The sequence below is a fragment of the Ciona robusta genome, chromosome 11 (assembly GCF_009617815.1).
Source record: "Ciona robusta chromosome 11, ASM961781v2".
Taxonomy (NCBI): domain Eukaryota; kingdom Metazoa; phylum Chordata; class Ascidiacea; order Phlebobranchia; family Cionidae; genus Ciona; species Ciona robusta.
This window is the reverse complement of record NC_143245.1, coordinates 7,045,456-7,070,130: the sequence shown is the minus strand read 5'-3', so window position 1 is coordinate 7,070,130 and position 24,675 is coordinate 7,045,456. Positions and strand designations below refer to the sequence as shown.

The 24,675-nt window shown below is 36.2% G+C and overlaps 5 protein-coding genes and 1 long non-coding RNA gene across 9 annotated transcripts; 1 reads left to right on the top strand and 5 right to left on the bottom strand.

The window, feature by feature from the left end:
* The first annotated feature begins 107 nt into the window (after positions 1–107).
* On the top strand, positions 108–4,855 carry LOC149728922 (atlastin-3-like). Its single transcript, XM_089887831.1, has 8 exons — positions 108–860; positions 1,148–1,264; positions 1,658–1,804; positions 2,192–2,245; positions 2,903–3,128; positions 3,351–3,538; positions 3,787–3,858; positions 4,095–4,855. Exons 1-8 carry the CDS (start codon positions 687–689, stop codon positions 4,299–4,301), a joined length of 1,185 nt encoding a protein of 394 aa, XP_089743957.1. The 5' UTR covers positions 108–686; the 3' UTR covers positions 4,302–4,855.
* Positions 4,856–5,003: 148 nt separating this feature from the next.
* LOC149728921 (trypsin-like) lies at positions 5,004–7,196 on the bottom strand. The gene is made up of 6 exons (XM_089887881.1): positions 6,920–7,196; positions 6,715–6,865; positions 6,262–6,409; positions 5,821–5,938; positions 5,563–5,705; positions 5,004–5,241 (listed from the first exon to the last, which is right to left on the bottom strand). Exons 1-6 carry the CDS (start codon positions 6,969–6,971, stop codon positions 5,092–5,094), a joined length of 762 nt encoding a protein of 253 aa, XP_089744007.1. The 5' UTR covers positions 6,972–7,196; the 3' UTR covers positions 5,004–5,091.
* A 197-nt stretch (positions 7,197–7,393) lies between these two features.
* Positions 7,394–10,973, bottom strand: LOC149728920 (uncharacterized). Its single transcript, XM_089887792.1, has 2 exons — positions 8,969–10,973; positions 7,394–8,845 (listed from the first exon to the last, which is right to left on the bottom strand). Exons 1-2 carry the CDS (start codon positions 9,938–9,940, stop codon positions 7,829–7,831), a joined length of 1,989 nt encoding a protein of 662 aa, XP_089743918.1. The 5' UTR covers positions 9,941–10,973; the 3' UTR covers positions 7,394–7,828.
* Positions 10,974–11,526: 553 nt separating this feature from the next.
* LOC149728919 (cation channel sperm-associated protein subunit gamma 1-like) lies at positions 11,527–18,657 on the bottom strand. Of its 3 annotated transcripts, XM_089887762.1 has the most exons (16): positions 18,435–18,657; positions 17,493–18,047; positions 16,922–17,335; positions 16,362–16,567; positions 15,868–16,094; positions 15,358–15,502; positions 14,994–15,102; positions 14,570–14,725; positions 14,248–14,413; positions 13,901–14,067; positions 13,481–13,611; positions 13,059–13,187; positions 12,754–12,832; positions 12,278–12,334; positions 11,932–12,021; positions 11,527–11,686 (listed from the first exon to the last, which is right to left on the bottom strand). In XM_089887762.1, exons 1-16 carry the CDS (start codon positions 18,655–18,657, stop codon positions 11,670–11,672), a joined length of 2,871 nt encoding a protein of 956 aa, XP_089743888.1. In that variant the 3' UTR covers positions 11,527–11,669. The 3 variants fall into 3 exon arrangements, 2 of the variants coding, with proteins under 2 accessions (XP_089743888.1, XP_089743887.1); XR_016385973.1 differs by having other exon boundaries at positions 11,634–11,686; positions 11,932–12,334; XM_089887761.1 differs by having other exon boundaries at positions 11,606–12,334.
* Positions 18,658–18,873: 216 nt separating this feature from the next.
* On the bottom strand, positions 18,874–21,661 carry LOC149728918 (uncharacterized). 2 transcript variants are annotated; one of them, XM_089887850.1, is made up of 7 exons: positions 21,143–21,661; positions 20,931–20,999; positions 20,499–20,634; positions 20,044–20,167; positions 19,708–19,876; positions 19,345–19,431; positions 18,874–19,065 (listed from the first exon to the last, which is right to left on the bottom strand). In XM_089887850.1, the coding sequence occupies exons 1-7, from the start codon at positions 21,332–21,334 to the stop codon at positions 18,874–18,876; spliced, it is 969 nt and encodes a 322-aa protein (XP_089743976.1). In that variant the 5' UTR covers positions 21,335–21,661. The 2 variants fall into 2 exon arrangements, with proteins under 2 accessions (XP_089743976.1, XP_089743975.1); XM_089887849.1 differs by having other exon boundaries at positions 20,044–20,173; positions 21,143–21,647.
* Positions 21,662–21,732: 71 nt separating this feature from the next.
* LOC149728917 (uncharacterized) lies at positions 21,733–24,312 on the bottom strand. The gene is made up of 4 exons (XR_016385982.1): positions 23,426–24,312; positions 23,300–23,359; positions 23,208–23,243; positions 21,733–23,003 (listed from the first exon to the last, which is right to left on the bottom strand). It is a non-coding gene; the product is annotated as an uncharacterized LOC149728917 (long non-coding RNA).
* Positions 24,313–24,675: the final 363 nt, after the last annotated feature.

The window sequence follows — 24,675 nt, the reverse complement described above, 5'->3', positions numbered from 1 at the left end:
CTTAGTATGCGTTAATAACATATGGGCGCTGCTGGAACTCAATACGAATAAACTCTCTATATACATTAGCACGTAGACAAAGTGTGCGGCTAAATCTCGCTTGAAAGGCACCAGCAAGCGAAGGCGCTTGTATAAACGCTGCGATAGTTTTTAGAATTTTGAATGCATTAGTGTTTCTGTGTTAGAGCTGCGCTTGTTTTAATGTAATATGGTTTAATTGATATCGGCTGGTTATGTGTTCTACGTGTTATGTTTGTTTCAGGGTGGGATGAGCAGGTATTGCGCGGAACGGCGAAATATAACAACTTGTTATGTTACATTAAACAGTGAAGTATAGTGCCTCGTTAAAAGGTTTTAAATGAGTTTAGAATTGTGTCTAATGTTTAATGAATTAAATATATATATAAGGAAAGGAATTGGTAAGGGTATGTAATATATAGTAGGGTGGGAGAAGATGGGACACCTTTTCATTCTATTTTCTCGTCCCATTTAGTATTAAACAAAGAACATTCAAAGAATTATGAAACCGTATCTTCACGACTCCCATAGACCATTGTTAATTGTTTAAACACAATCAGGATATTTAGATATTCTGTGCTAAAGGTGTCCCATCTCCCCCCACCCTACTATATGTAACTGTTTGAGAAACATATTCTTACTGAATCCCATGACCTTAGCAGTTTTTAATGGCGACTGTCAACTTGTACGGCAAGCATTTCAACCAGTGGAAAATTGAAGATAAAAACGTCATAAAGTTGTCTAAGGACGCAAAGCAACCAATTGCAGTAATCAGCAACTTCGGACAAACCGGTTTGGGAAAAACATCTCTGCAAAATTTCTTCCTTTGTTATTTAATCAAAGTGAGTGATATAACTGCTTGTGTATATTATCATCATTTACATAGTAGGGTGGGGGAAGATGGAATACGTTTTTATCATATTACCTCTGGGTTTAAAAAACGCATTGTTTTGATGATAACCTTCGTTATAAGTTTACCCATAGCATGTTTTACCGACTCCAAACACCCAGTTACTTCACGACCGATGTTTTCCTGTTAATACACTATTACCGTATACTTAATAAAACATATTATTATAAACACCATGCATACCTTGTGTACATTAATACCAAACAACATACATTGCAGGGCAAAGATAGTTTCCTCCCAGAACAACCAATAGTTCGTGCATTTCCTGGCAGCGATCTAAACACAAGAAAAGATAAGTTCGTGGACCTCTACTCGAAACCTATAGTGAAAGATGACGTAAGAAATTAAGTGAAATTTTGAACCAAAAATTATGTTATAGTAGGGTGGGGGAAGTTGGGACACCTAGTTATTCTGTTTTTTCTCAACGCGATGAAAATATTGGGAGATTATGCGCTAAAGGTGTCCCATTTCCCCCCACCCTACTATATACCACGGCGTGTTTGTTTTTATCATTGTCATTTAATCGTGCTTGCGTGGTAGGTGGGGACATAGCGAGTTATGGTCGATAAAGTTTATATAATTCTGTATATGTATTCATTTTTTACTAAAGTGGGACGAGAACAAAAATAAAAATATGCCTAATCTTACCCCAGCCTACTATATGGTAGAGCGGCGAAACAGTAAAATCTGCTGGCCCCGAAACTTAAATCATTGAATTTGTATTTCCAGGTGTTTTACTCCGTAATTGATTTAGAAGGCGACCCTGTTAATAAAGAGCCGGACGAGGCATCTTTTATCCGCTTATTTGGAATCACTGCTGCCATAAGTTCTGTAATAATATTCAGCATTAAGGCTGACAACACCTGTCCCTTCGCGGTAACAACTTTTTACAAGTTTATTTTGCCGAAACCCAGTGTTATACCATTTTTTTCACACTAAAACCGCTTCTAGTTTTTTTGGCTGACAACACCTGTCCCTTCGCGGTAACAACTTTTTACAAGTTTATTTTGCCAAAACCCAGTGTTATACCATTTTTTTCACGCTAAAACCGCTTCTAGTTTTTTGCGTAAATCCGACGTTAAATTAGAGCGAACATAAACGACATTTTGCTTTTCAAACGATATTAGAACATTGTAACTTCCATGTTGCAGACTGTTATGTATATATCATTCTAAGTACATTGCTGTTTTGTTTTACTACATCAAAACAGTGTTTTAAACCTTTCTTGTTGTATTATTAAAAATTGACACGCAGACTTTTCAGGACTTCATGAGATATGTGGACGAAGCTGTGTCAACAACAGATTGCAAACTGCAGGCGAGCAAACCCTTTTTACACTTTAGTTAAACACTTTAGAATAATAAGAAGGTCATTTAGCTTTTAAAAGAACATAACCACCGCTGTTGGGTTATCAGGAATATGGACCACATTACTGGCTTCCCAGCTTTAAACTTAAATGGCATTATGTACAACCGACGTGTCATGCAGGGGCTCTGGTATACCATGGTTAGAGATATAAGTATGCGCTGTGTGATTTATTAGGGAATTACCTTGATGGCCCCTTCAATAAGTCGTATGTGTAAAAACTCGTTCGACTCCACAACGAGTCAACACACAGATATTTCCCGTTAGTTCTTCGACTGTTTAAAACACGCGTTACGTCAGTGTATGCGTGTTTAACAATGTGTAATCAAATGACCCAACGAACCTCAGCGACTCTGTAAAAAACAAATGCTGAAGGTATGCATACATAGCCTTCTCAACCGGTAAAGTTACGTGGAATTAGTTGACACCTTATGTTGCATACCTTTCAAAATAAAGCATCAAATACAAAAGAAAGTATCAATGAATGAATAACTCGAAGAGTAACGACAGTCATTATAACACGGTTGTTTTGTTTCATACACATCACACACGCTTACCAGGTATGCAACTTATAGTGGGTGATTTTTTATTTTTGTTTACATTTACTAGGACCTCGTAATTGTGTATCGAGACTGGACATACGCTAGTCGTTTCGAGTACGGCTGGAAAGGTGGGGAAACATACATGGTGTATCTTGACAGCAGCAGCAACAACGATGGTCAGATGCAAAAGTTGTTAGATGAAGCTCGTAACGCGTTTCGTGCCGTGAAGGTGTTTCTTATGCCCAAACCTGGCGAGGCGACCACGGTTGATACGACTATAACTGCAATAAAAGGTTGGTTTGTTGTAACTGCTGTATATTAGTGGGCGGAGCTGTATGTTGCTGTCACTATGTTGTTCGGTATATCATGGTCTACTAAATACATATTGAGTAGGCCATGGATATACAAGTCTTCTGTGCACTGGTGTTCTGCTTTAACCCCGTTGTTCCGTTTCCACGTATGTTAATCTGTAGATGATTATTAAAGTTGTAAAGTAAAAAATGTTTTGCTTCTAGATCTGGACGCAACGTTTATGAAGCAGCTACAGTCACTTGTGGAACGAGTGGTCGATGAATTAATCTCACCAAGAACTTTCGAGAACGAGGTTCTTCAATCACGTGATGTGCTTGACGTCATGTTGGACATTGATGAAGGATATTCAAACGAAGAAGAAGTGACTTCGGATGTTGTCAAAATACTAAAGGTTCGCAACATAAGATATTATTAATATAACCAAGTTTTATGGCGGTCATGGATTCTTACGATCATCTCACTTTAAATATAAAGTATTTGGTAATTTTTTAGTAATGGACCAAATCGAATCTACATCATGATCAACGCGTTCTACGTGATATGGTCTCACCCATATAGAACAAAAAACGTCCTAATAATGCTTAATTGTTACAAAACCCACAATACAAATATTTCAAGTTTCACTTCTTTGACTTTCAGGAAAAGAAAGAAGAGAGATTGTTTCTAATAGTAAAGGTGGCTGAGAGATTCTACAAAGGAAAACTACAAAAGGTAGCCTAAAACAAAGTTTCTTTATTTAGTAGGATGAGGGAAGATGGGACACCTTTAGCATATAATATCCAAAATATTCTGATCGTGTTTCGAACAATAACAACGGCCTATGGGAGTTGTAAGGATAGGGTTTTATTTCTTTGAATGATCTTTGTTTTTACTAAATGGGATGAGAGTTAAAAGGTGTCCGATCGTCCCCCACCCAACTGTACTACTTAATCTTTCGACTTTTTCAGAGATGGAAAAGATTTTCAAGGGATACGAGTCGACAGATGCTCCATTCTGAGCTAAAAAATTTAACGTTGGAGAAATTTGATGCAGACTGCAAGGAGGAATTCATCCTAGCTCGAGATGCAACGACTTCTAGAGGGAAATTGGAAGTTACAATGGACGAAATGTTTCAACAGAGCATTAATTCGCACAAGAGTTGTGTGCTCATGTAATATGTTATGAAAGTTATAACTTGGTCATGCTATACTTGATAACAGGGCTGTATTGTTAAGGCCATAGATTCCAAACCAGTTGACAAAGTAATCATCACGCCCATTTTCTTTCTTGTTGCACATTAAAGAACTCTTGAGAAAACACAACAGTTAACTCTTCTGAAAATACAACTAAACTTGGCAGTGTGCTGGGTTTAAAACACCTTACAACTACTGGAACGCTGTTTCAGTTATCTTGATTAAGAATATTGATGTTCCGGTAGGTTTCGGGTTAAATTCCACCATTCTGTGTAGTCGTATCATGTTGCTTTGCTTGACTTTTAATCTCAAGATTGAGAAACCTTTTTATGAAATCGTGTATATCGTATATAACGCTGTAGAAACTTTACCGTCTTTGAAAAGTTCGTAATTTGACGCGGATGTGTCCACACAATTTTACCAGGAATGTTTTAAGAAGAATGACAGCAAAGTGTTTATCCGTTTTGTTTGTCGTCTTCATTTGTTACATCAATGTAAAAATATATATTTTCATCTCCAAGTTTTTTAGACCAAAACCATCAACTAGTTCTTGTTTTTTTCGCGGTTAATATTTTGCAATTATACACTGGGATACGGGTTTACCTTATACGCTTCGGAATTAAGTTAGAAAAAAATAGTCTTGTAGTGCAGTTACACACAGATGCACTCTGTATATTTGTGTCACAGGAACCGCGTGTGTTTCGATTGGTTATTTTTTAAAGCATTTCCATTAGAGTTATAATACATAAGTTATATGATTGTTTACGACGACCTAGTTCTGTTCCATAATCGCTTGAAGCCAATCTACGGTCCCAGATACTTTAGCGTACACCCCAGGAAAGTTGGGGTAGGCACACCCGTATCCCCAAGACACAACTCCTGCCAATACACCATCACATATAGCTGGGCCACCTGAATCGCCCTGTTGTAAAATATAAGGCTTAAACTGCAGAACAACCGACAATTCATAAAGTAAGTTAGAGTATAAATAAGTATATTGAAGTTATTTATCTTCGCGTGGCGGGCGACGATAGTCCTAAAACACGAATGTTCTGTTTTATACACTTCCCGCCCACGTATACGAGTGACCACGTGTGTACCTTAGTTCATGTACGATCTTTCGGAGTCGAAGCTACGGTTATATAATTCTGTAAATATTCTTACTAGCAAATGGGACAAGAAAAGAGAATAAAACATGTCCCATCTTACCCCACTAGCTTATACCATGTACTAAGTTACTTACATCACAGCCGTCTTTTCCACCGTCCATATACCCAATACAAAACATCGAATCAGTGATAAGACCATTGTATGAGGTGACGTCATTACATGATGACGTAGGCACCACCGGTAGATTGACACATTGTAACACTTTGAGATAAACATCTTGAAAAAAGAAGAGTTTATATGAATACAAAATAAAGTATAATACATTATTATAATATATAGGAATAAAATTAAACTTTTTTTAAGAGATCTAATAAACCATTACCCAACTTACTCCCAGATACTTGCGTATTTCCCCACCCACAAACTTGACATGTAGATTCATCTACAGGTTGAGAGTATGCTGCTGGTAGTGGAGCAGTTTTAACATATTGGTTTAACACGGCGGGAGTCTGAAATAAAGATCAGTTTGAAAACATTTTGATAGTCAAGAAAACGACTAACGCTTGGATTTAAGTTATTGTAGGGTTGGGTAGGATGGATCATTTTCATTTTTTATCGTTTTATTTGATAGTAAACCAACAATATTTATAAAATTACATAACTGTGGACCTGCAACTCTAAAAGAGGGTTGTAAATTGTCCAAAACACGATCAGGAAATGTTATGCGATTTAGGTTCTAACTGTATCTGTCTTATTCCGCAGTACTTTAATCTTCATTAAAACCCTATTACATCAGCGTAGCATATATGTTTGTTTTGTTTTACTATTTCACCGTTAATTTGATCAGCATAACGTCATATCCTTTCGTCCTGGGGTCGTATCTCGGATGAACAAAAACTTTTGAAGGTTTGATAATTTGTTCTGTTCCTTCGTCTGTCGATAAATCATGGTCGCCGAGTACAACAGTAAAGTAAGAAGGACTGTAAAGATATGCTGTGGTAATATATAGGGTACGTAGCCTTATGCTTAACGTCAAGCTGTAACATAGATGTTTTCTTATGTACACCAGACACACGTTGTGTATTCATACACCTCATGCTCACTGTCGAGTTACAAAAAAGGTGTTTTTACTGTTTTCTTATACACCAGATAGCAGACATGGTGCATTCATTATTCAGACACCTCATGCACACTGTCAAGTTATAACACGAGTGCTGTCTTCTTACAAGCACACAATTTTACATTCATGCAAAAACATCCATACACCAGAACCTCTAAAAATTACTTGGTATAACAATGCGCTGCAGAGATGACCCATTCCTGCTCTATCAGAGAACCTCCACAAAACAGATTTGGTTTATCAAGATGTACAATATGCGGGGCTGAATGTGGTACAGCGCTTATACCACCAATGATTTTGTCATCACAAAGGTGACCTGTGACGTAACAATGCTATATTTACTCCCAAAATATTTAGCTTATACTTTTACCTTGTACTAAAATTCCAGCAATAACTAACAAAATAAAGACTTTCCCCGCCATTCTTGTTTTTCGTTATGAAAATGAACAATAAATGAACTGCCCGCTATTCGCAACGTCGTGTAGTGCGTGAGAACGCGTCCATATGTTCGTTGTTTGGAGTAAGATCGTTACATGGTGGTCATAAACTATTGGGAGACACTATGAAAGATTTTTTTATTGCATGCGCGTCCCTGAGTGATATATCTCGGATATTTTTTTCAAGACACTTTTCTGGGACAGAATGATTAAAGATAAAAGAAACCCTTCTATTCTATACGGACGAGGTCCTGCATGGCCTACTAAAGATAGTATAGGCAGGGGTCCTACGAAAAGGAACGCCAGGGTCTTGAATTTAGGCTAAAGTTAGTGTTAGTCCATTATACCGCATGTTCATATTGAAACCATATTATAAGCTGTATAACTCTAGTATATACAAAACGATGCACACCAAAGGGATCTGTAATACAGTGTCAACAGCTTTTTCAACCTTTATCCATTTTACCGGAGTAAAAAGTGCAACATGAGATACACATAAACATATACAGTCACAATGTCTTACAAAGCTAAAAAAACATCAGGTAAAATAGAGATTAATTATATAGTACTGTGGGGCAATATGGGACACCATTAGCACATAATATCCAAATATCTTAATCGTGTTTTAAACAACTAACAACGGTCCAAAGGAGAGCATATACGGTTTTATAATTATTTAAATGTTCTTTGTTTACAACCAAATGGGACGATAAAATAGAATGCCAAGGTGTCCCAACTTCCCCTACCCTACTATATACTTGAAGTTGTAGTTGTACTTTACAACACGATAATAGGAGAGTAATTGGAACGTATACAAATAGGTTATGAACTTCCTGATATTTTCAAGAACACATAGATTCGTAAAACTCAAACTCAGATATTTTCCAAGTTGTTCTCGGCGGTAAACGACGCAATAAAACAAAGCATGAAGCCATATTAGCCAAACTTTTTTTGTCAGTTATAAAACGCGCAAGTGTTTTATACTGGTACCTATTTTTGAAGTAAAGAGCTGCAGTCTTTTTCTGATGCCATATTTTTTGCATGGTTTGGTTGTTTATCGATGGATGCTGCTTAGTTGTTCGTTTACAGCTATTTAAGCTTAAACCAATTGCGTTCAGTTCAACTTGGACAGCTTCTAACAGGGTTATAGGCCTATTGCTTGATGTTGTTTTCTCATCCCTGTCTTTTTCATTGCAGTCGTTCGATTCCTTGGCGAGCATCGTATTTGATTCAGTTTGATTTAAATTCTTGTTATTTGAAGGTTCTTTAAGTTCCGTGTTGGGTAAGTTCACCGGTTGTTCTGTCTTTTTAGATAAATCAAGTACGGTTTGGGATGGGGCGTTTTGTGCGAGCCATAACCCAGGGAAAGATTGTTCCAATTCTCTGTTTAAGAGTGCTGAAAAGTTCTTTTGTGCAGCAGATGCGACATAAGGTTCTTGTGATACTTTGGGATTAGTATGATCAGTTGATGTAGAGGTTCGTTTGGTGTGACTCTTAGTTGCGAAGGTTTCCGATTGAGAGTCGCAGAGTGAAGTTTCCTTTAGTATGGGTTGTATTGTACTTTCAACAAGAGGGATAATGGTTTTGGCACGAACGTTCTGTCTTTTGGTAGGTTTTGGTAAAATCGGTGCCTTTTTCTGAGATAAATTTGACAAGGATGGTACAGAAATCGTCTGCATGGCGTTCGTTGTAGCATTTGTGTTTGAACTCATAGTGGTTTCAAATGAATGAGAAGAAATTGCATCACTTGGAACCGACTTGAACAAGCCAGGAGTCGTTGTTGATGGTATTTTGGTCCGTCTTTTTATAAAAAGCGGCTTGGGTAGCTCTATTCTCAAGCGTGATGATCCCGCAGGTGCCTGCACAGGTTGTACGTCTGGGTTAGAAACCGTGAGCGCCAATGGGGGGTCTACGACTTTTAATGGCGTATCGGACAAGCAATTGGCAACGGACTTATAACGTTTGCCAGCATTACCACATACCTTACGATTAGTGTCTGATTTTTGTTTTCGTTTTCTTGATTTTTTAGTTGACTTTGTTTTTTCTTGGAAAATAGAAAATAAGTTTCTTGGGCTCAGATCTGCTGGCGCTAGTTCAGGTCCTAGGATACTTTGAACAGCGTTCGACGGTCGAAAGTATTCCTGTAAAGCCCCGGATTCTATTTGTGCATTTATCTGCATACCCTCGTTGTTTAATATACTTTGTGGGTCGTTTTGAATGTGTTCATTACCGTCCAAAAGGTGAGCTATCGAACACACGCCTGAAATTTTTAATTCATTTGGTTCGTCGGATTCTACGTGATTTAAGTTTAAATCTATTGCCGAATTATTAGAGTTTTCATTATCAGCATAATGTTGAAGCGTTTCATTTTCGTCATCTTCTGTTTGCAAACCTTCAGTTGTTATTCTAATCTTTGGTGGGGGCAGTTCTATGAAGCCGTTACCGAACGATTTAACATAACCACGGGATAATGTATCGGATGTATGCAGGGACTGATTGACAGGTTGCTGAACGGGCAGACCATCGAATTGGGTTTCTGGTAACAATAGCGGCGTGCTGGGTGCTGTAGTAACGCGGGGATGAGATATTAAAGCTATTGCGTCTCGTGATGGTAAAGATACGTCTTGGGCCAGCTGTATATTTTGTGCTATCAAGTTATTGTATAAGTAGCCAGGCGGTAAAACATACACCGGGTAAGAACACAACACATCATGATTATAGTAGAAACCATATGCCGGGTTCATTACTCGAGCGTTGTTAATTATGTTCCATTCAAAAGGCTGTATGGCCGGCGCTTCAAGTCCAAGTCCTCCGCTTACAGCATGTAACACTTCCTGATCACTAGACAACAAAGTCATCGGCCCATAGCTGTTGCCGGCAAACGAGTTAGCATTGCAGTAAGTTGTTGTTGTGTCTGCTGCCATATTCCTTACTGTATATGTGGGCGGCTCCATAATGTTAACAAATCTCTGTAAGACAACATACAGACTTTGCAAAGAATGTTGTTAAGAATCTATACGAAAATGAGTGAAAAAAGGTTCATTCGAACAACTTTTTGCGATAAAACTTGTAATATACCAGCTGTGATAACAATACAAGCATAGGCTATACTTTCAGTATTATGTAGCACTGCTTTTGAGATTTCCAGTAAAACGAGAGATCAGCCTAACAGCGTTATATAGTAAGGTGGGGGGAGACGAGACACCTTTAGCAGCATATGTAACGCGATCGCACTATACTTCCCAATTTAAAAGAACCTGTTCCATATGGTGTGGAACGTAAATACTGCTCACTAGTGTATAGCAAACTTATCTAACTCTTGATACAGCGAACGTCAGATACAGTAAATTAGACTGAAGTACACTTAAAAAGTTGTTAGCTGTCCTCAACCATATATAACTCCGTATACATATATGCTGCCGGTTTCATAACAACACAAATGGGTCAGTCTGTATGTCAACTAGAACGAAGTATAAACAATATTGCGTCATATTACCTCTATGGTATAGGTATATTAGAAATATGAGACAAAAAATGTCCATAGGACCAGTTGAATCTTGCCAGCAGGTAAGTTATCAACTTGCAATAAATATATAACGTTAGGTTTTCAAAACTGCCTGCGATTAAACTGTACTAAGATCTCGGACTTTATTTAGGTATAAAACATCCACACGCCTGGTGGCTATCTATAAAAACACACATACACGATGAGACAGGACGTGTATGGAATTGCAAACTTTGTTGTACAGCTCGATCAAACACTCAAGTGATATCCTCTATAGAGTTGGGGAAACTGGCATTTCCTGTATTTCTCTATCATTATTTATTTAAGTCGCAGATCTAATAGCTTGCTGCACATATTGCTTTCCCATGCACATAAATCAGCGTCTGTGTTATACAAATTGCGGTTTTGATTCTGGACGACTCATTGTATTCTAGGCCTGCTACTTAAAAATCGAAGCTACGCACATAACCGGTATATCGATATCCTGTTACTACTTCACGCTGACCAAAATACGCCTATTGCCTGCGGCGGTGCAAAAGTCCTTGTTATGACGTTGAGGTCGAAATGTCCTTTATTTTCCAGTCGTTGACCGCTAGCGTTAGCAACTGGTGTTGTTTAACTCCGACGGTCAGTCGTTGATATTGACTCTTCTGGTTGCGTGTTATAGACTTTGCCGCTAAATATATTCTACTCCTATAAACGGTGGCTGAACTCACCAAACGGTAGCTTGTTTGTCAAACATTTTATATTACTTTGAAGCCGACATCATATGTTTGTGTCATCTGCGGTTCGAAACGTATACAAAAGTTCATTTTTCCGAAATGAAGTTTCCTAACTACACCGTACACCCTATACCATACCGAAGATATGAATAAATGTCACTTATTTATCCTCGCGAGGCATAGCAACAACAGTCGTTAAAACAGGGGTGCTCAGTTTCATACACCTCGTGCCCGCTTAGGATTTAACAAAAGTAGAACTTCGTCAACCCATTATTGAGCACTCGATTAAAGCAATCATGCAGTGAGTATCTTTTATACACACATGTCTACTATGATAGGTTTAAATAGTAAGTAGAAGTTTGACTCAATAAGACTTCTTCCTTTAACAAAGTGTTTTTATTTTAAGAGTACAAAGTGAAATCATATAATTCTGCTTCTTTTATAAACGTGGTGTCATCAGTGTTTTGATTTACCTGGTAACAACAAAGTGATATAAATAAATCTTTTTTTAATAACAGACGTATTAAATATGAACATAGCTAGCTCCCTATTTAAAATAACAGAAAAAGAACTAAATTAGTTTGTGTGCCGCAAAGTAAAATTTTACCATAGTACTTTAGACGACCAGCATTAAGCTATTACAATTCCAGTTAGTATTTAATACAATTACCAATGGTAACTTTGCCATTAATAAGTTGTATGTATAATTATACATTACCATGTAGGACAAGTCGACTTGTAACATCTGCATTTGATGTCAACATTATATCGGGTATTCTGTTTTGGCTCACTGACTTTCTACGAAGATCTAACAATATATTCTTTGTTCAGAAATAGCTCATGGTCTATAAAAATTTCTAACAAAAAAATTCTAACATAACTTTTCCAAAGTTTTATCATATGTTTCTACAACAGCAACATATACTATGCTAACTGTCTTCCAAACTACCGGTCTCTACATACAACATCAGCACTACAAAGGTTACCAACGACTACTATGCTAACTTTACTAAATACCGGCAATATGTCTAAATATTCTAAGACTGCTATCATATAAAATATACCAGACACGAGCGCAATGCTGCGACTTCTGTCTTGAACAGTCTGACCAAGCAGGGATCCTGTAATTGGATGACTTTAGTTAACATTTATAGCTTTAGCATAAACATGTTGCTATAAACATTATCAATCAATGTTTGTAATGTATTAGTACGTAGTATAAATTTAAAAGATCTTTGTTGTTTTAGCGAAAATAAGTTTTGTTGTTGTGATTAAAACAAAATTAGGTTCAGTTACTTCAGCTACCGGGCTTATAAAATATTAACTTTTCAGCTCCTCTAGAATAAAAAGTATTATTTTTAATGTTTTTTCTGCCATTCAGCAAAAAAAACCCGATGAAGACTTGCTAAACAGGCAAAACATTAGAATAAACGTAACAAATGTTTATGAATGAAATTAAGTTACGCTATGTTTTATTATGTAGCAGGCAATGTTTTTATTCAACAGCCTTGTATTTGATAACATAAGTTAAATATCTAACCCCCAACACTCCCCCGGTGTTGATACTGAGCAGCAATTGTTGAACTGTGAGCATTTTTCTCATAAACTTTCCGAAACACCTACAAAGAAAAAAAATCTAAATAATTTAACAAACATAAAATTTTCCCACGAACTTTGCCAAACAAATAAAATATATACATAAATATTTACAAAAAATAAATAACACTATCTCAAAAACCTTCCTAAACATGTAAAAAGAAAAAAAAAATATAAATCAGAAAAAAAAATAAGAATAAGATACATTTATTTATTCAGCTGCCAAAACGGAAAACAATCCTCACTTACATTATGTGAAGAGAGATTTAGAACAGATTTTCCTCTCTTCGATAAAAGTTTATCCAACAAAATTCTTCCACTACCATCAGTGAATTGGTAGAAAAGGATTATAAAAGTAGAGATTATGGCAAATGTTGTCTGAAAAAGTAACAAAGTTTGAAACGAATTTTTCAATGGCTATGATTGTGCGGTTTTATTTGTCGCAGTTCTGCAATGAGCATTAGACATTTGAACACCATCGTACAGATTTACAAAACATAACATATTTTTTTATTTATCCTTTTGATTACTACTAAAATGGTTCTATTTAATTAACAAACTAATTTATAGTCAGTTGCATGTATCTAATTCAAGCAGACTACGATGTAATTGTTTTAAACACTTGCGTAAAGAAACACTACACAAAATACATTCTATCGAATTCAACTTACAATCATAATATAGAGATGCGACTTTGCATTGAGTTCGATGCCAATCAAATGAATTACAAACCTCATTGTGAAGTCACAATTACTTGATGTGTCTACACCTCTGGTGGATGTTTCAATCACAAGATAAAACCCTGTGTATAAAATATTTTTCAAATTTAAAGCGGCATTTTTAAAAACTGCTGTTGTTTTAGCATGAAAGCTAAACTTGTACTAACCTTCAATGGCATTTAACGCTTAAGTTGTAGTGGTTTTAAGGATCAAGCTGCCAGTTAGGAATAACTGATAACATGGCCAATATGCAGAGACACATACGCACACAATGATAGTAGTGTCTAGCCTCGCACCCTCTTGGCCAGAAACATGGGCCCTTATCACTCTGCCTGACAATAAGCCAACTTTTAATACAAAACACAAACTTACCAGAAGGGTTTGCCTGTCCGAATGGAATGCTCCCACAAGGAGATAGAAGTCTACATTCAAACACAATACTTGGTGGGTTCATGCTGTTGAATATAAGCTCCCCGGTTTCATTGTCCTGCATACCACCAGGAGTAATTGCACTCCAAATTCGACAATCGGGGTGATCTCTGTATTAATGAATAAATGTAACTTGCTTTATCTCCAAGGTAGTGGGAAAACGACAATCTTATAACACGGATGTTCTGTTTCACACACCTCTTGCCCATTTACAAGTTACCACATACGTATTTTGTGGGTTATTATTATTCAGATATTTTAACATTTTATTTTGACACCAATGAACTTACCTATTACCTGGCCTGTAGTTGTACTGAGCAATTTCCTCTTGTGTATAGTTGCGAACATTTTCCAGATACCCCACACCCCCACCTACCACTCGCAGTGTGTAATTACCAACAAAAGGAAACCGTTTTCCATAAACATGATCCTTCATGTAAAAAGCTGTGACAAACTCTGCATAAAAAAAATTGAAATTTTATATTCTGTATTCGACAAAAGGGTTTCTCTTTACACCCGGATAAAAATAATTCTATTCCACACCCCCCCAAAAAAATCTAGCTTGTCTGCCCCTGGCTGCCACCCCTAGTTGATAAAGCCATATCTCTCCACCTGATGTAGTGAAGCAAGGTATCCCATCTTCCACACCACTCGGACATTCAAAGTTATCTGTCCTTCCCCTAGAAGCGAGAATCTCAATCGATCGCTTGCTGTCAAACTCCAGTGACATACCAGGGGGGCAGCCAACCTTGACATGGAGGTGGACACCTGGTGAACAATCAGTTTGTTAAACATTCTTACCTATCATGCTGTTGTTACTGCCAGGTTTAACATATTTATATATATATATTATATATACATATAGGTCCTGGTAAAAATAAAGTAATAAAGTATAAGAAAAGATAACACTGAAAACAGATAATGTATATCAGTAAACAACTATAAGATAACGTATATAAGTTTCATCTGCCATACAGCAATACAAGATGATGTTTATGTAATAAAAAGTGAACCTAAGATTTAAACCAGCACCTACCTCTACTTTCAGCAGTCTTCTGTGGATACCACGGCCATATAAATATTGTTGCAAGTTGTAAATGCACACCAGGAGAATGCTGTTCCAGTTGCAAGCCAGTGACCACCACCTGATATTAACAAAAAGCTAGGCCTGATTCTAAATATATTGAGCATGTGCATCCTGCAGCAAGACAATTAGCAGTAACTGCTCCAACAAAGTGGTCACTCATAGTTTTTTAATAAAGTTGAAAAAGAATTACTAAGAGGTTACGAATAGGGTAACTCTATGGAGCTACAGAAAACCAAAAGTGTACCATCTAAAGTTTCAGCACCATTGGGTATAAAAAACATGACATAAATGTGACATTGCATTCAAAACATACTTGGAAAACAGCATGTGTAGGTTTTGCTTCACGAGTGATGGAAATATGAACAGCGTTGTTTTCCGATACACTTGCGAAAAGTAGAAGGTCAGATACAGATGGCAGGACAACATGGGGTCCACCATGTGTTAAAGTGATGCTGAGTCTGTTGGTAGGTGTGTAAAACAAGATTAAATTAATGAATTATTTAAAGTAACTTTATTGTGTAAAAAGTAGTTTTAGATAACAAAATGCAGCTTTATAAAAAACAGCTATGTAAGTTACAATTGTTTAAGATCAATTTCAATCAATGGTCAGAAGTGTTTAGGAAAGAGGATTAACATTCAACAAAGGTATATTTATGTTCGAATGCCAAAGTAGCATATGAAATGAGGTGTCCTTGGATTTATTTAATCGGTACAGCATAATTTGTTTTGCAACCAGACAGTTGCCACGCTTACTACTTGCCCTACCTTGAAACTTAAATGAGCTAGTTTTGTAAATCAAAACATTAATAAATAAACCACTTACCTAATCTGATCTCCTTTGTCAAAATAAATTGTATCTGGAATACTGCAGTCTATCACGTGCTCAGTGTGATCATGGCGTATTATATCCAACACATTAAGTGAATATGCTTGATGGTTCTTCAGAAATTCAATGCTGTTTATACTAAGATAGCGAACATAGTCATCAAAACCAGTTTCGTCAAAATTCCAATCTCGAATCTTGTTCCACCACAGCTGCTTGCCAATGTTCTAAACGTAGAATACAATTTTTGTCACTTTTCAAACAGTCACAGACAGAAAAGAAAAAATAAGGAAAATCCACCTATTAGCAACAGCAATTAATAGGTCCCCGTTTAAACCATGCCTACACAACATTTTAGGTAGTACAGGCCACATTTTATTATAGAGTGCTGGCAGTAATTTAACTGCTTATGAACCTAAAACACAGTACAGCAACCCTTTACAGTTTAAAGACAACTTACATAAAAATGCCAAAAAAAGCCAAAAAAATCAAACCTGTTTAATATGAACTAGATTTGCAAGAGTAATATAACTTGAAATATGTTTCGTGCTGTTGAAAGAGCTTGTATAAACAGCAGAAGGTAGCTGACCATCAAAGCTTTCCATGAATGCATTTGTTGGTGGGTTAAGATAAAACACTTGTTTACGTTCACGCCCAACAAGTCTTGGACATTCCATAATAAGGATAACATCTTCATGCACTAAGTGGATCAATGGTTATTGGTTATCCTTACATGTAACATAAAATTTTATTCTGTAACCTATATATTATATTGTGGCTAGTTACCACATAAGAAATTTTGTGGTTGGTTGTTTTCTGGTACACGGAAGTGCACGAAAAAATTGTTAGTGGTACTTAATTTTACTGCATAAGAAAAAATATGGTTGGTTGCTTTTCTGTATAGCTTTATTTTGGATGCATTGGTATTTTTTGGTCAACAAGCCAAAAAATACTATAGGCCTACTATGGCTTCAGTAATCAAATTAATGAACTAATACCAATGCATGAAAATGGCAAGTACATGTTTTAATAACTTAACAACATTTTATCTTACCAGATGAATTTATTGGTGAGACAAAAATTCTTTCAATTTTCGAATCCACAATTGCCAGCAAATAAAGGTCGTTAAAGGAGTCGTAAAACAAACCAAGAATATTTGAAAAGTTTCCTCCAGCTAATAATGTGGCATTGTTTGGATTTTTCTTCATCGCCATTTCACGATAGAAACCTCCCGTAACAGCTTGCCATATGTCACCATTAGATGTCAGCACAGAGAATGCTCCAAATTTAGTTGAGGTAAACTGAACATTGCCGAGTGAGGTATAAGAACGCCCAGCTGGTATGAGGGCAAGTAACGTGGTTCTCAAGTCATAAGCAAGCACCACATCACCCCATAAATACAATGAACCATCGGATGTAAAAATATCACTCAAACCCTTCAAGACAAATTCTCTTTTATGGCCAGAAGCTGAAGAAATGTGGATTGTGTGAAAAATTGAATATAAAAATTAAAAAGATTAATTATTTTATGCAGAGTTGTTAAACTAAAGTGCACAGGCTTTACAAGAGGATATTAAGATTGTAGTTCTACTAAACTGTTCAAAAATTTAGATAAAAATATTTACCCTTGCCCTCGGATTCCTCATGACCATGACCATGACCTGATTCTTCCTCAGCGTGATCATCGTCTTCATCACCATGAACATCGTCTTCATCACCATGATCATCGTCTTCATCAGCGTGATCATCGTCTTCATCAGCGTGATCATCGTCTTCATCAGCGTGATCATCGTCTTCATCTTCATTAGTGTGATCATCATCCTCATCGGCGTGATCATCGTCTTCATCAGCGTGATCTTCGTCTTCATCAGCGTGATCTTCGCCTTCATCAGCGTGATCTTCGCCTTCATCAGCGTGATCATTATCCTCATCAGCGTGATCTTCGTCTTCATCAGCGTGATCATCATCCTCATCAGCGTGATCATCATCCTCATCAGCGTGATCATCGTCTTCATCCTCGTGATCATCGTCTTCATCACCATGGTCTTCATCTTCATCAGCGTGATCTTCAGATTGAACCAGAAATACAAACCCGTAGTTCCCATCCAATTCTGCTGGTAGCTGGTTGGAAAACTTAGTTTCAAATCTCCATTCCGCCAATTCTTCATGCATTTCCTCAACTAAAATAATTGACAGTTTAAAGTTCAGTCATTCCTTCACACCGAAAGAGAATAATTTTAAGCTTTTAAAAATGGACAGCTAACATGAAACAACTAGATACGATCCACTCTTATATTTTCCACAAGGTGCTATAGGTTTAGGCATGGTTTCTCAACAGTATGTTAGATTATAAAACAGAGGCTCATGATAAAACAAATGGCCTGGATTTTCTTACAGGCAGATTATTCAATGCGGTGCATAAATGAAGAGAAATGCAAACACAAACCAAATCTAGGTTGTTCTATAGCTGAAGCATTAGGTCACAATTATTGTCTAAAAAAAGGAAATAATTATGATAATTAATATAATTTAATTATTCATTTTAACTATATATATTTTAAACCAACCTGCATATCTTGCAATGATATATTCCTCAGTACTAGAGTCAAACAAGAGAAAAAACATCACACAGCATTTCTGGTTCCCAACTATATGACTAACAATTGTGCAATTCTCTGGACTTCGGTTGAGAAAATTAAAAATGTCTTTCCCATTCCCATCTTTCATGACGACAAAACCGGGCAAAGAACTTTCTATATATTTAAACCAGTTGATATAACTTCTATTCATGTTTTGTTCTAATATTTCATCGCAAATTCGAAGCTTGGTTTTGTATATACAATCTACTGACTACCTGAATGTACTATGGTTCTCTAACTATTGGCTATTTATTTGATATATTATATAAGCTTTACTAAGACTTTACCCCAATCATATCTCTTCTAAGTAGCTAGCCCTGACTTTACACATAAGGTTTACTTATTCTAACAGTACTTTCTAATCTGACTAGCCTTGTTCATGAGAATCCTTCATTTCCAACATAAACATCTGATTTGCTGAGCTGACTAGAATGGTATTGGCTTGGAAACCATCGGTTGATGTACTAACATGTTGAGCACAAAGTATTTCATCAGTTTCAACCTTCACTCTGCTTATTACTGAACCATATCCATAGTTCGGTAGTTGATGCACTCCATGCTGTAAATTAACATAAGAAATAGTTAAACTACCCATATGTGTTTCCAAAAAAGGAGGAAACAGATATTTTATCAATTGTTTTTTTTTAAACTTAAGAACCAAAATTTCATCTGCTATACAGCTTTACATCAAAAGGTATGCAGATAAAAAGATTTATTTCGGACTTTTAAAAAGGTATCAGTTTTACTACATAAGAAATAATGCTACTAAGTAATACATAGTACATAATACATACGTTACATTAAGGTGTAAAACACCAAACTTTTGTAGTGATGTTACCTTTGAGAAGTAGTAGATATGTTTGTTAAGAACAATAACTGTTTCAACACTGCTGGTGCATACAATGTCACTGGGGGATAGGGGGATCTAATAATTACACATGAGATTAGGATTAGGGATGATCATGGTATGGATTTAATATCAAAACAACAGGATAAATAAAATAAATTAGGACTAAATTTTATGCCCATATAGGGTATATTAATATAATCATAAAAATAAAAACACATTAATTATCAAGTGTACCATGCTCATACTTTATGTTCTCTTTTTAAACAATGTAATAAAAAGCATATATTTTCAATAAAAGAATGGTCGTAGAATCCTTCAATGCACTAAAACACAAACTAAAACAACTGTTACCTTTTTTAAATGAGAATTTTCAAATTCATTACCAGAAAAAGCAAAAACAGAGTTTTTAACAGCGACTGTTGAGACTTGTTGAAATAAATTGATTGTTTCGGTTTCATCCGCATTTATCCCAGTGTTATGTGCTTCCAGGTGTTCATGGTGGAGAATATGATAAGATTTTCTAAAGAAGAAAACTGTTTTTTTAAACATAAGCCATCGCAATTTTATTAGTTTTATGTATAAGAAGTGGAATGTTAATGAATTGCCCCCTAGTGTATGTATTACATGTCTTCAAAAGCTACTATAAATCTATTTACAATTTATAAGAAGTATTCCAGTATTTATTACCTTAATGGTGAAATAGTGAATCCTTCAGTATGTGGTTCTGGTGCCGATAATATAAGTTGCGATGAATACTCAGTGAGTGGTAACGGATAGAGCCATGATATATCTGTTTCACTTGTTTCTGTACCTGTATCTTAACAATGCAATGTGAAACTGGAATTGCTTTAAACTAAAAGGTATATGCGCTAGCAATGTCTACAGATTGACACATCTTTAACCCTAAGCTCTAAGCGCACGGATTCATAGTTCTCTTCTACAATATTGTGTTGTTTTTAAACTGTTAGGGACCAGATGTATGAATATATAACTTGGGTGAAATCCAAACATTTCAACATCTCCCACAACTTAGTTGAATTTTATTTTTTAATTTAACTCCTTAGCCAAGGATGAATAAAAACTTGACCAGGATATTTCGCCTGCCATTTTTAAGAAAGAAAAAAAAAAACTCAGTTACTTACCAGAGAAAACAACAGTTGGTGCGATTTTATACTGAGCGTTTCCACCATCATATGAGTGACCATGGGATATATAATCAGCAAATAAATAAGGAGGTATAGCATTTGATTGCAGGTGGTGCATAACAGTGTAAGAAATCTAACAACAAATTTGTAACAATTCTAAATAAATATATATATATATATATACATATTTTAGTTTTGTTTTTATTATTATATTATAGCAAAACATAAATTTTCATTTGTCATAAAACTAAAGCGAAGATCAAACTATTACAACAGAGAGTGAAAAAATTAGTTGTTAAAACACTCTATTGATAAAGTGAGGAAAAGAAAGTCCGTTACAAGTGTGGCTGTTGGACCCCAGAACAATCTGTGTAGCATATAGGGCACAGTGAAAGGAAAGCAATAGACAAAACCACAGATACGTCTTACCTCGTCTTGGCTGTTAACCACGTCAATTTTTACAACATGGGAACTTTTTTCAAAAATCTGCTGCAAATCCTGTAATGTAGCTTATATTCACATAAAGAATTTGCCCAACTATTTTACTAAGTTTAATCTAAACGAAAAAAACATAATATTCGTTTATAGACACAAAACTTAAATTTTAGAAACATTTTTATCATATTTAAAAATATACTTACGTGCTTAATGTTCTGTGGTTGTAATGGCGGGGTATAGGATGCAATTTTCAATACATTTCTTCCATCTAAAACGTCGATTTTAGCTAGTGTAGAATTCGTTACTTCCATCAATGTAAATTTCCATTTGTAAGAATCACAGCGAACGTTCTGTACAGCTAAAGCTGTCAAAACTACTAGCAGTATATATAACATCTTGTATAAACACCTACATCTGCGGAGCCATACGTTTAATTTTAACGGACAAATTAATTAAAAACGGGGTAAAGGCATTTATACTGCCGTATAGGTTTGATGTAGGCGGGGAAGGTATTTACATAGGATGTGTAGTAATACTAAAATGGCAAACCATATTTAAAATAGGCATAACGGACATAATAATTAGGGCTCTCGTGTGAAATAAGCTGCAAAAGTTGTCTTTACGAATCAGTAATATCTGCTACTAGAATTCCCGCCGTCACTGCAATGAAAACTTCGGCAACATCAATGTACCATAGATACCTATTAGGTATCTATGATCGTACGCATCTCTACTGCCCACGTCCGGAATAATATCTTGGGATACTCTTTTTTTTCAAAATACATAAGAAACATCTGGTTGTACAAGTTTATTTTAAAGTTTGTTTAGGAAATTGCACATAAAGTAAAATAAATATGATCGCATCATTCGATTCTATATATAAATTGCCTTCTGTAAAACAAAAAAACAGGATTAAAATACCTTCATAATAGTTAGCGTGGCTGGCGTTGGTGGAAAGCCACTACGGCACGACAAGCCCCCAGCCAAAGGTAGTGGGTTTCTACTTAGGTGAGAAACCCTTGCGGGATGTTACTGTCCACACAGGTTAAAGAAACCCCAATAGACAAAAATAATACAACGAATACACGTAAAAAGTGCCCAATAAATAACACGTGCATTAAACACAAGTACAGCTCAGTCATATCAAAATGGTGGGCATCTGCAAGAGCAATTAACGCGGACATAATCAAGGAAACATCGACAAAGAAATTATGGTTCAAATCCTAAGGGATAATCAATTGTAGTGTACACCACACTGAATGTCCGACCGCAAGGAGTCGAATCCTTCAGCAGCTCGATAAGCTCCAGTCAACCAATAAACACGCCATGCTGGTACCGCGATACTCTCGCTATATCTTCACACACTATAATATCGTCCGGATGTTACGTAAACCATCAGCCGTTACGAAAGACTGCATATAGGTTGTTACGAACCGCGCTGCAGTGGCCTATAAATAACGGAGCGTAGCACCACTGCAACATTATGCGGCGACGTCCACGTACACAAACCAGCAGTTATAACGCAACTCAGATGACCGTTACGCAACCGCACCGAACGCATTGACGTAGCGTAATTGTAACGTGGCCAGCGTCACAATTAGGCTTGGGGGTAGAGAGAAAATAATATTATCTTAACGGTCGGAATGTTATAAAACCATGGGATTTATGTTAAAAGAGTGTATATTATAACGTGCGTTGATATTACGAGAGTATTTGTGTACCAAGACAGCGTTCTTACCGAGTAAACCGAAACATACAAAACCGCTGAAAGATTCGATCTTTGTAGAAGAATCACACACTGGAGTGTACAACAACAAAATCTGATCCAGCAAGATGTTAGCCATAGTTTCATTGCATATATTTCATTGAAATGCAAAATGCACTATAGTAGTGACTAACAAAAATAGCTGGCAACTTACACCCAGCCGAAATGGGCCAATAATCTGGTTAACTCTCTATAGAGCAGACCAGCTAACACATGCACGCAAACCAATACAAAACTATATAATACAAGAAACCTCAAAACCGGCATCCTGTATCGGCGTCTTCGTCTTTGTTCTTCGCCTAGAAAACGCACATGAGTTATGTCACATATCCCACACTTTTTGTTTAAACCTTATTAATTTAATGTCACAGGCCTCACAGGTTTCGTTTTAAACCTTATTTATTTAAGCTAACTGTGAATATTAACTTTATTTACCAGCATTTTATGCGTCATATGCATTAATTATTGTGTGGAATTTATATGGTATAAAGTATAAATTGTACCTTTCGTTTTTTCTGCAGCTTTATCCGCCGTCTTTTCTGCAACAATATAATCGTTAAGTATATCGGTATGTATTTTATTACGTCATAATTACCTTCATTCCGTCTTATAGTGTTTGAGGGTCGCTTGGTCCTCTGTGACGTCAGACCAAGATCTGGAAATATCAAACTTCTTTAAACTGTCATTTTAAAAACGAAGTTTGGGACGAAAAAAAACTTACGAAGCAAGTTCTTCTGTTGCGTCATCACTAGTTCGTGACGTCACATCTCTAATGATATCTATGCAAAAGAACAAGTGTACGTAACAATGCATATTGTGAGTTAACTTACCAAACTCTTGAACTTTGTATCTTTTACGCGCTCACAGCGCGGATATAGTAAAATAGTATACGTATATATGTATAAACTAATATGTATAAATAAGTAATGTACCTTGCGCCCACGTCATTCGCGCATGGGGCCCCATGAAAAAAACGTCGCAAGCGTGCGTGGTATATAGAGCGATGTCCTAACGTAATAATTGCGTTCAATAGCGAATTCGATGCTTGTGACGCGGTTGTCATTCGAACTTTTGAGACGTAACGAATTTGGGTAGCGATTGCGACGAAACGAAAGAAAGAATTCCATATACAGCGAAATTAAACGTCGCGTGTGACTATTAGATATTGACGAAATAAAGACCGTCGCGCAACTTCTGAATAAATAGGTTACAAATAAACTTAGCGTTAAAATGTGATCGGTTTTGAACGCAAGACACAATACTATAACATTATCTATGGTATAGTTAATATTAATAATAGTTTTAAAGATAATGAACAAATAGTAATAGTATAAATAAACTATATGATATTAAACAAAATTTCCATATACTTGTTTAAATGTTACTTTAGTTAGATTAAATTAATACTTAACTTGAGTCTTCAAGCAGAGACAAATATAATCCAAATCTGATGCAGAACCAACTTCACCCAGCTGCCACTGCCACGTAGTGTGAATGCCGCGAGTTCAAAAGGTTTTAACAAACGAGGAAAGAAATGAACCGAGGGCAATCAACGCTGATTACACCGAAGCGTCGGAATTTGAGTTTTGTGTTTCCAGATTATTTTGCCCAAAATTAACTTAACAACACCAACGGCGCACGCAAGGAAGCTGCCATAGCAACGTTTTCCAAAGCTAGCGGTTTACACACTTTTAGGTTAACGACTGGGATTAAACATATTTTGGTATTTTCCACGTAAATAAGTGAGGTAAGCCTATTATTTTCGTTTAATAAAAGTGTTGAATAAGTGGAACTACAATATGTTCAACGAGTTTTGAGAATTATTATGGAAATTTAGTGTAGACACATACTTCGTTGTAATAATAGACCGAACACATCTTAATACCACTTTCACAATTTAGGATGGGAATGTATTAACTGGCGCTGTGAAATTGGATGGATGATTGCATTAACCAGTTGCTAGCCGTATTA

Bases quoted from the DNA above. Each gene is read 5' to 3' on its own strand.
- LOC149728919 (XM_089887761.1), bottom strand. From the start codon at position 18,657: ATGAATAGAAGTTATATCAACTGGTTTAAATATATAGAAAGTTCTTTG. The intron at 17,336-17,492 runs GTAAATATTTTT...ACATTTCTTCAG, and splicing joins TGAGGAATCCGAGGGCAAGG to CTTCTGGCCATAAAAGAGAA. The intron at 13,612-13,900 runs GTAAGTTTGTGT...TTTTATACACAG, and splicing joins CGGACAGGCAAACCCTTCTG to GGTTTTATCTTGTGATTGAA.
- LOC149728921 (XM_089887881.1), bottom strand. From the start codon at position 6,971: ATGGCGGGGAAAGTCTTTATTTTGTTAGTTATTGCTGGAATTTTAGTA. The intron at 5,706-5,820 runs GTAAGTTGGGTA...TCTTTTTTCAAG, and splicing joins AAATACGCAAGTATCTGGGA to ATGTTTATCTCAAAGTGTTA. The intron at 5,242-5,562 runs GTAAGTAACTTA...ATTTTACAACAG, and splicing joins GTGGAAAAGACGGCTGTGAT to GGCGATTCAGGTGGCCCAGC.
- LOC149728918 (XM_089887849.1), bottom strand. From the start codon at position 21,334: ATGTTATATATACTGCTAGTAGTTTTGACAGCTTTAGCTGTACAGAAC. The intron at 20,635-20,930 runs GTAAGACGTATC...ATTTGTTGTTAG, and splicing joins TGGTTAACAGCCAAGACGAG to ATTTCTTACACTGTTATGCA. The intron at 19,877-20,043 runs GTAATAAATACT...TTTCTTCTTTAG, and splicing joins TTCACTATTTCACCATTAAG to AAAATCTTATCATATTCTCC.
- LOC149728920 (XM_089887792.1), bottom strand. From the start codon at position 9,940: ATGGAGCCGCCCACATATACAGTAAGGAATATGGCAGCAGACACAACA. The intron at 8,846-8,968 runs GTATGTGGTAAT...CAACCTGTGCAG, and splicing joins AATCAGACACTAATCGTAAG to GCACCTGCGGGATCATCACG.
- LOC149728922 (XM_089887831.1), top strand. From the start codon at position 687: ATGGCGACTGTCAACTTGTACGGCAAGCATTTCAACCAGTGGAAAATT. The intron at 1,265-1,657 runs GTAAGAAATTAA...TTGTATTTCCAG, and splicing joins AACCTATAGTGAAAGATGAC to GTGTTTTACTCCGTAATTGA. The intron at 2,246-2,902 runs GCGAGCAAACCC...TACATTTACTAG, and splicing joins CAACAGATTGCAAACTGCAG to GACCTCGTAATTGTGTATCG.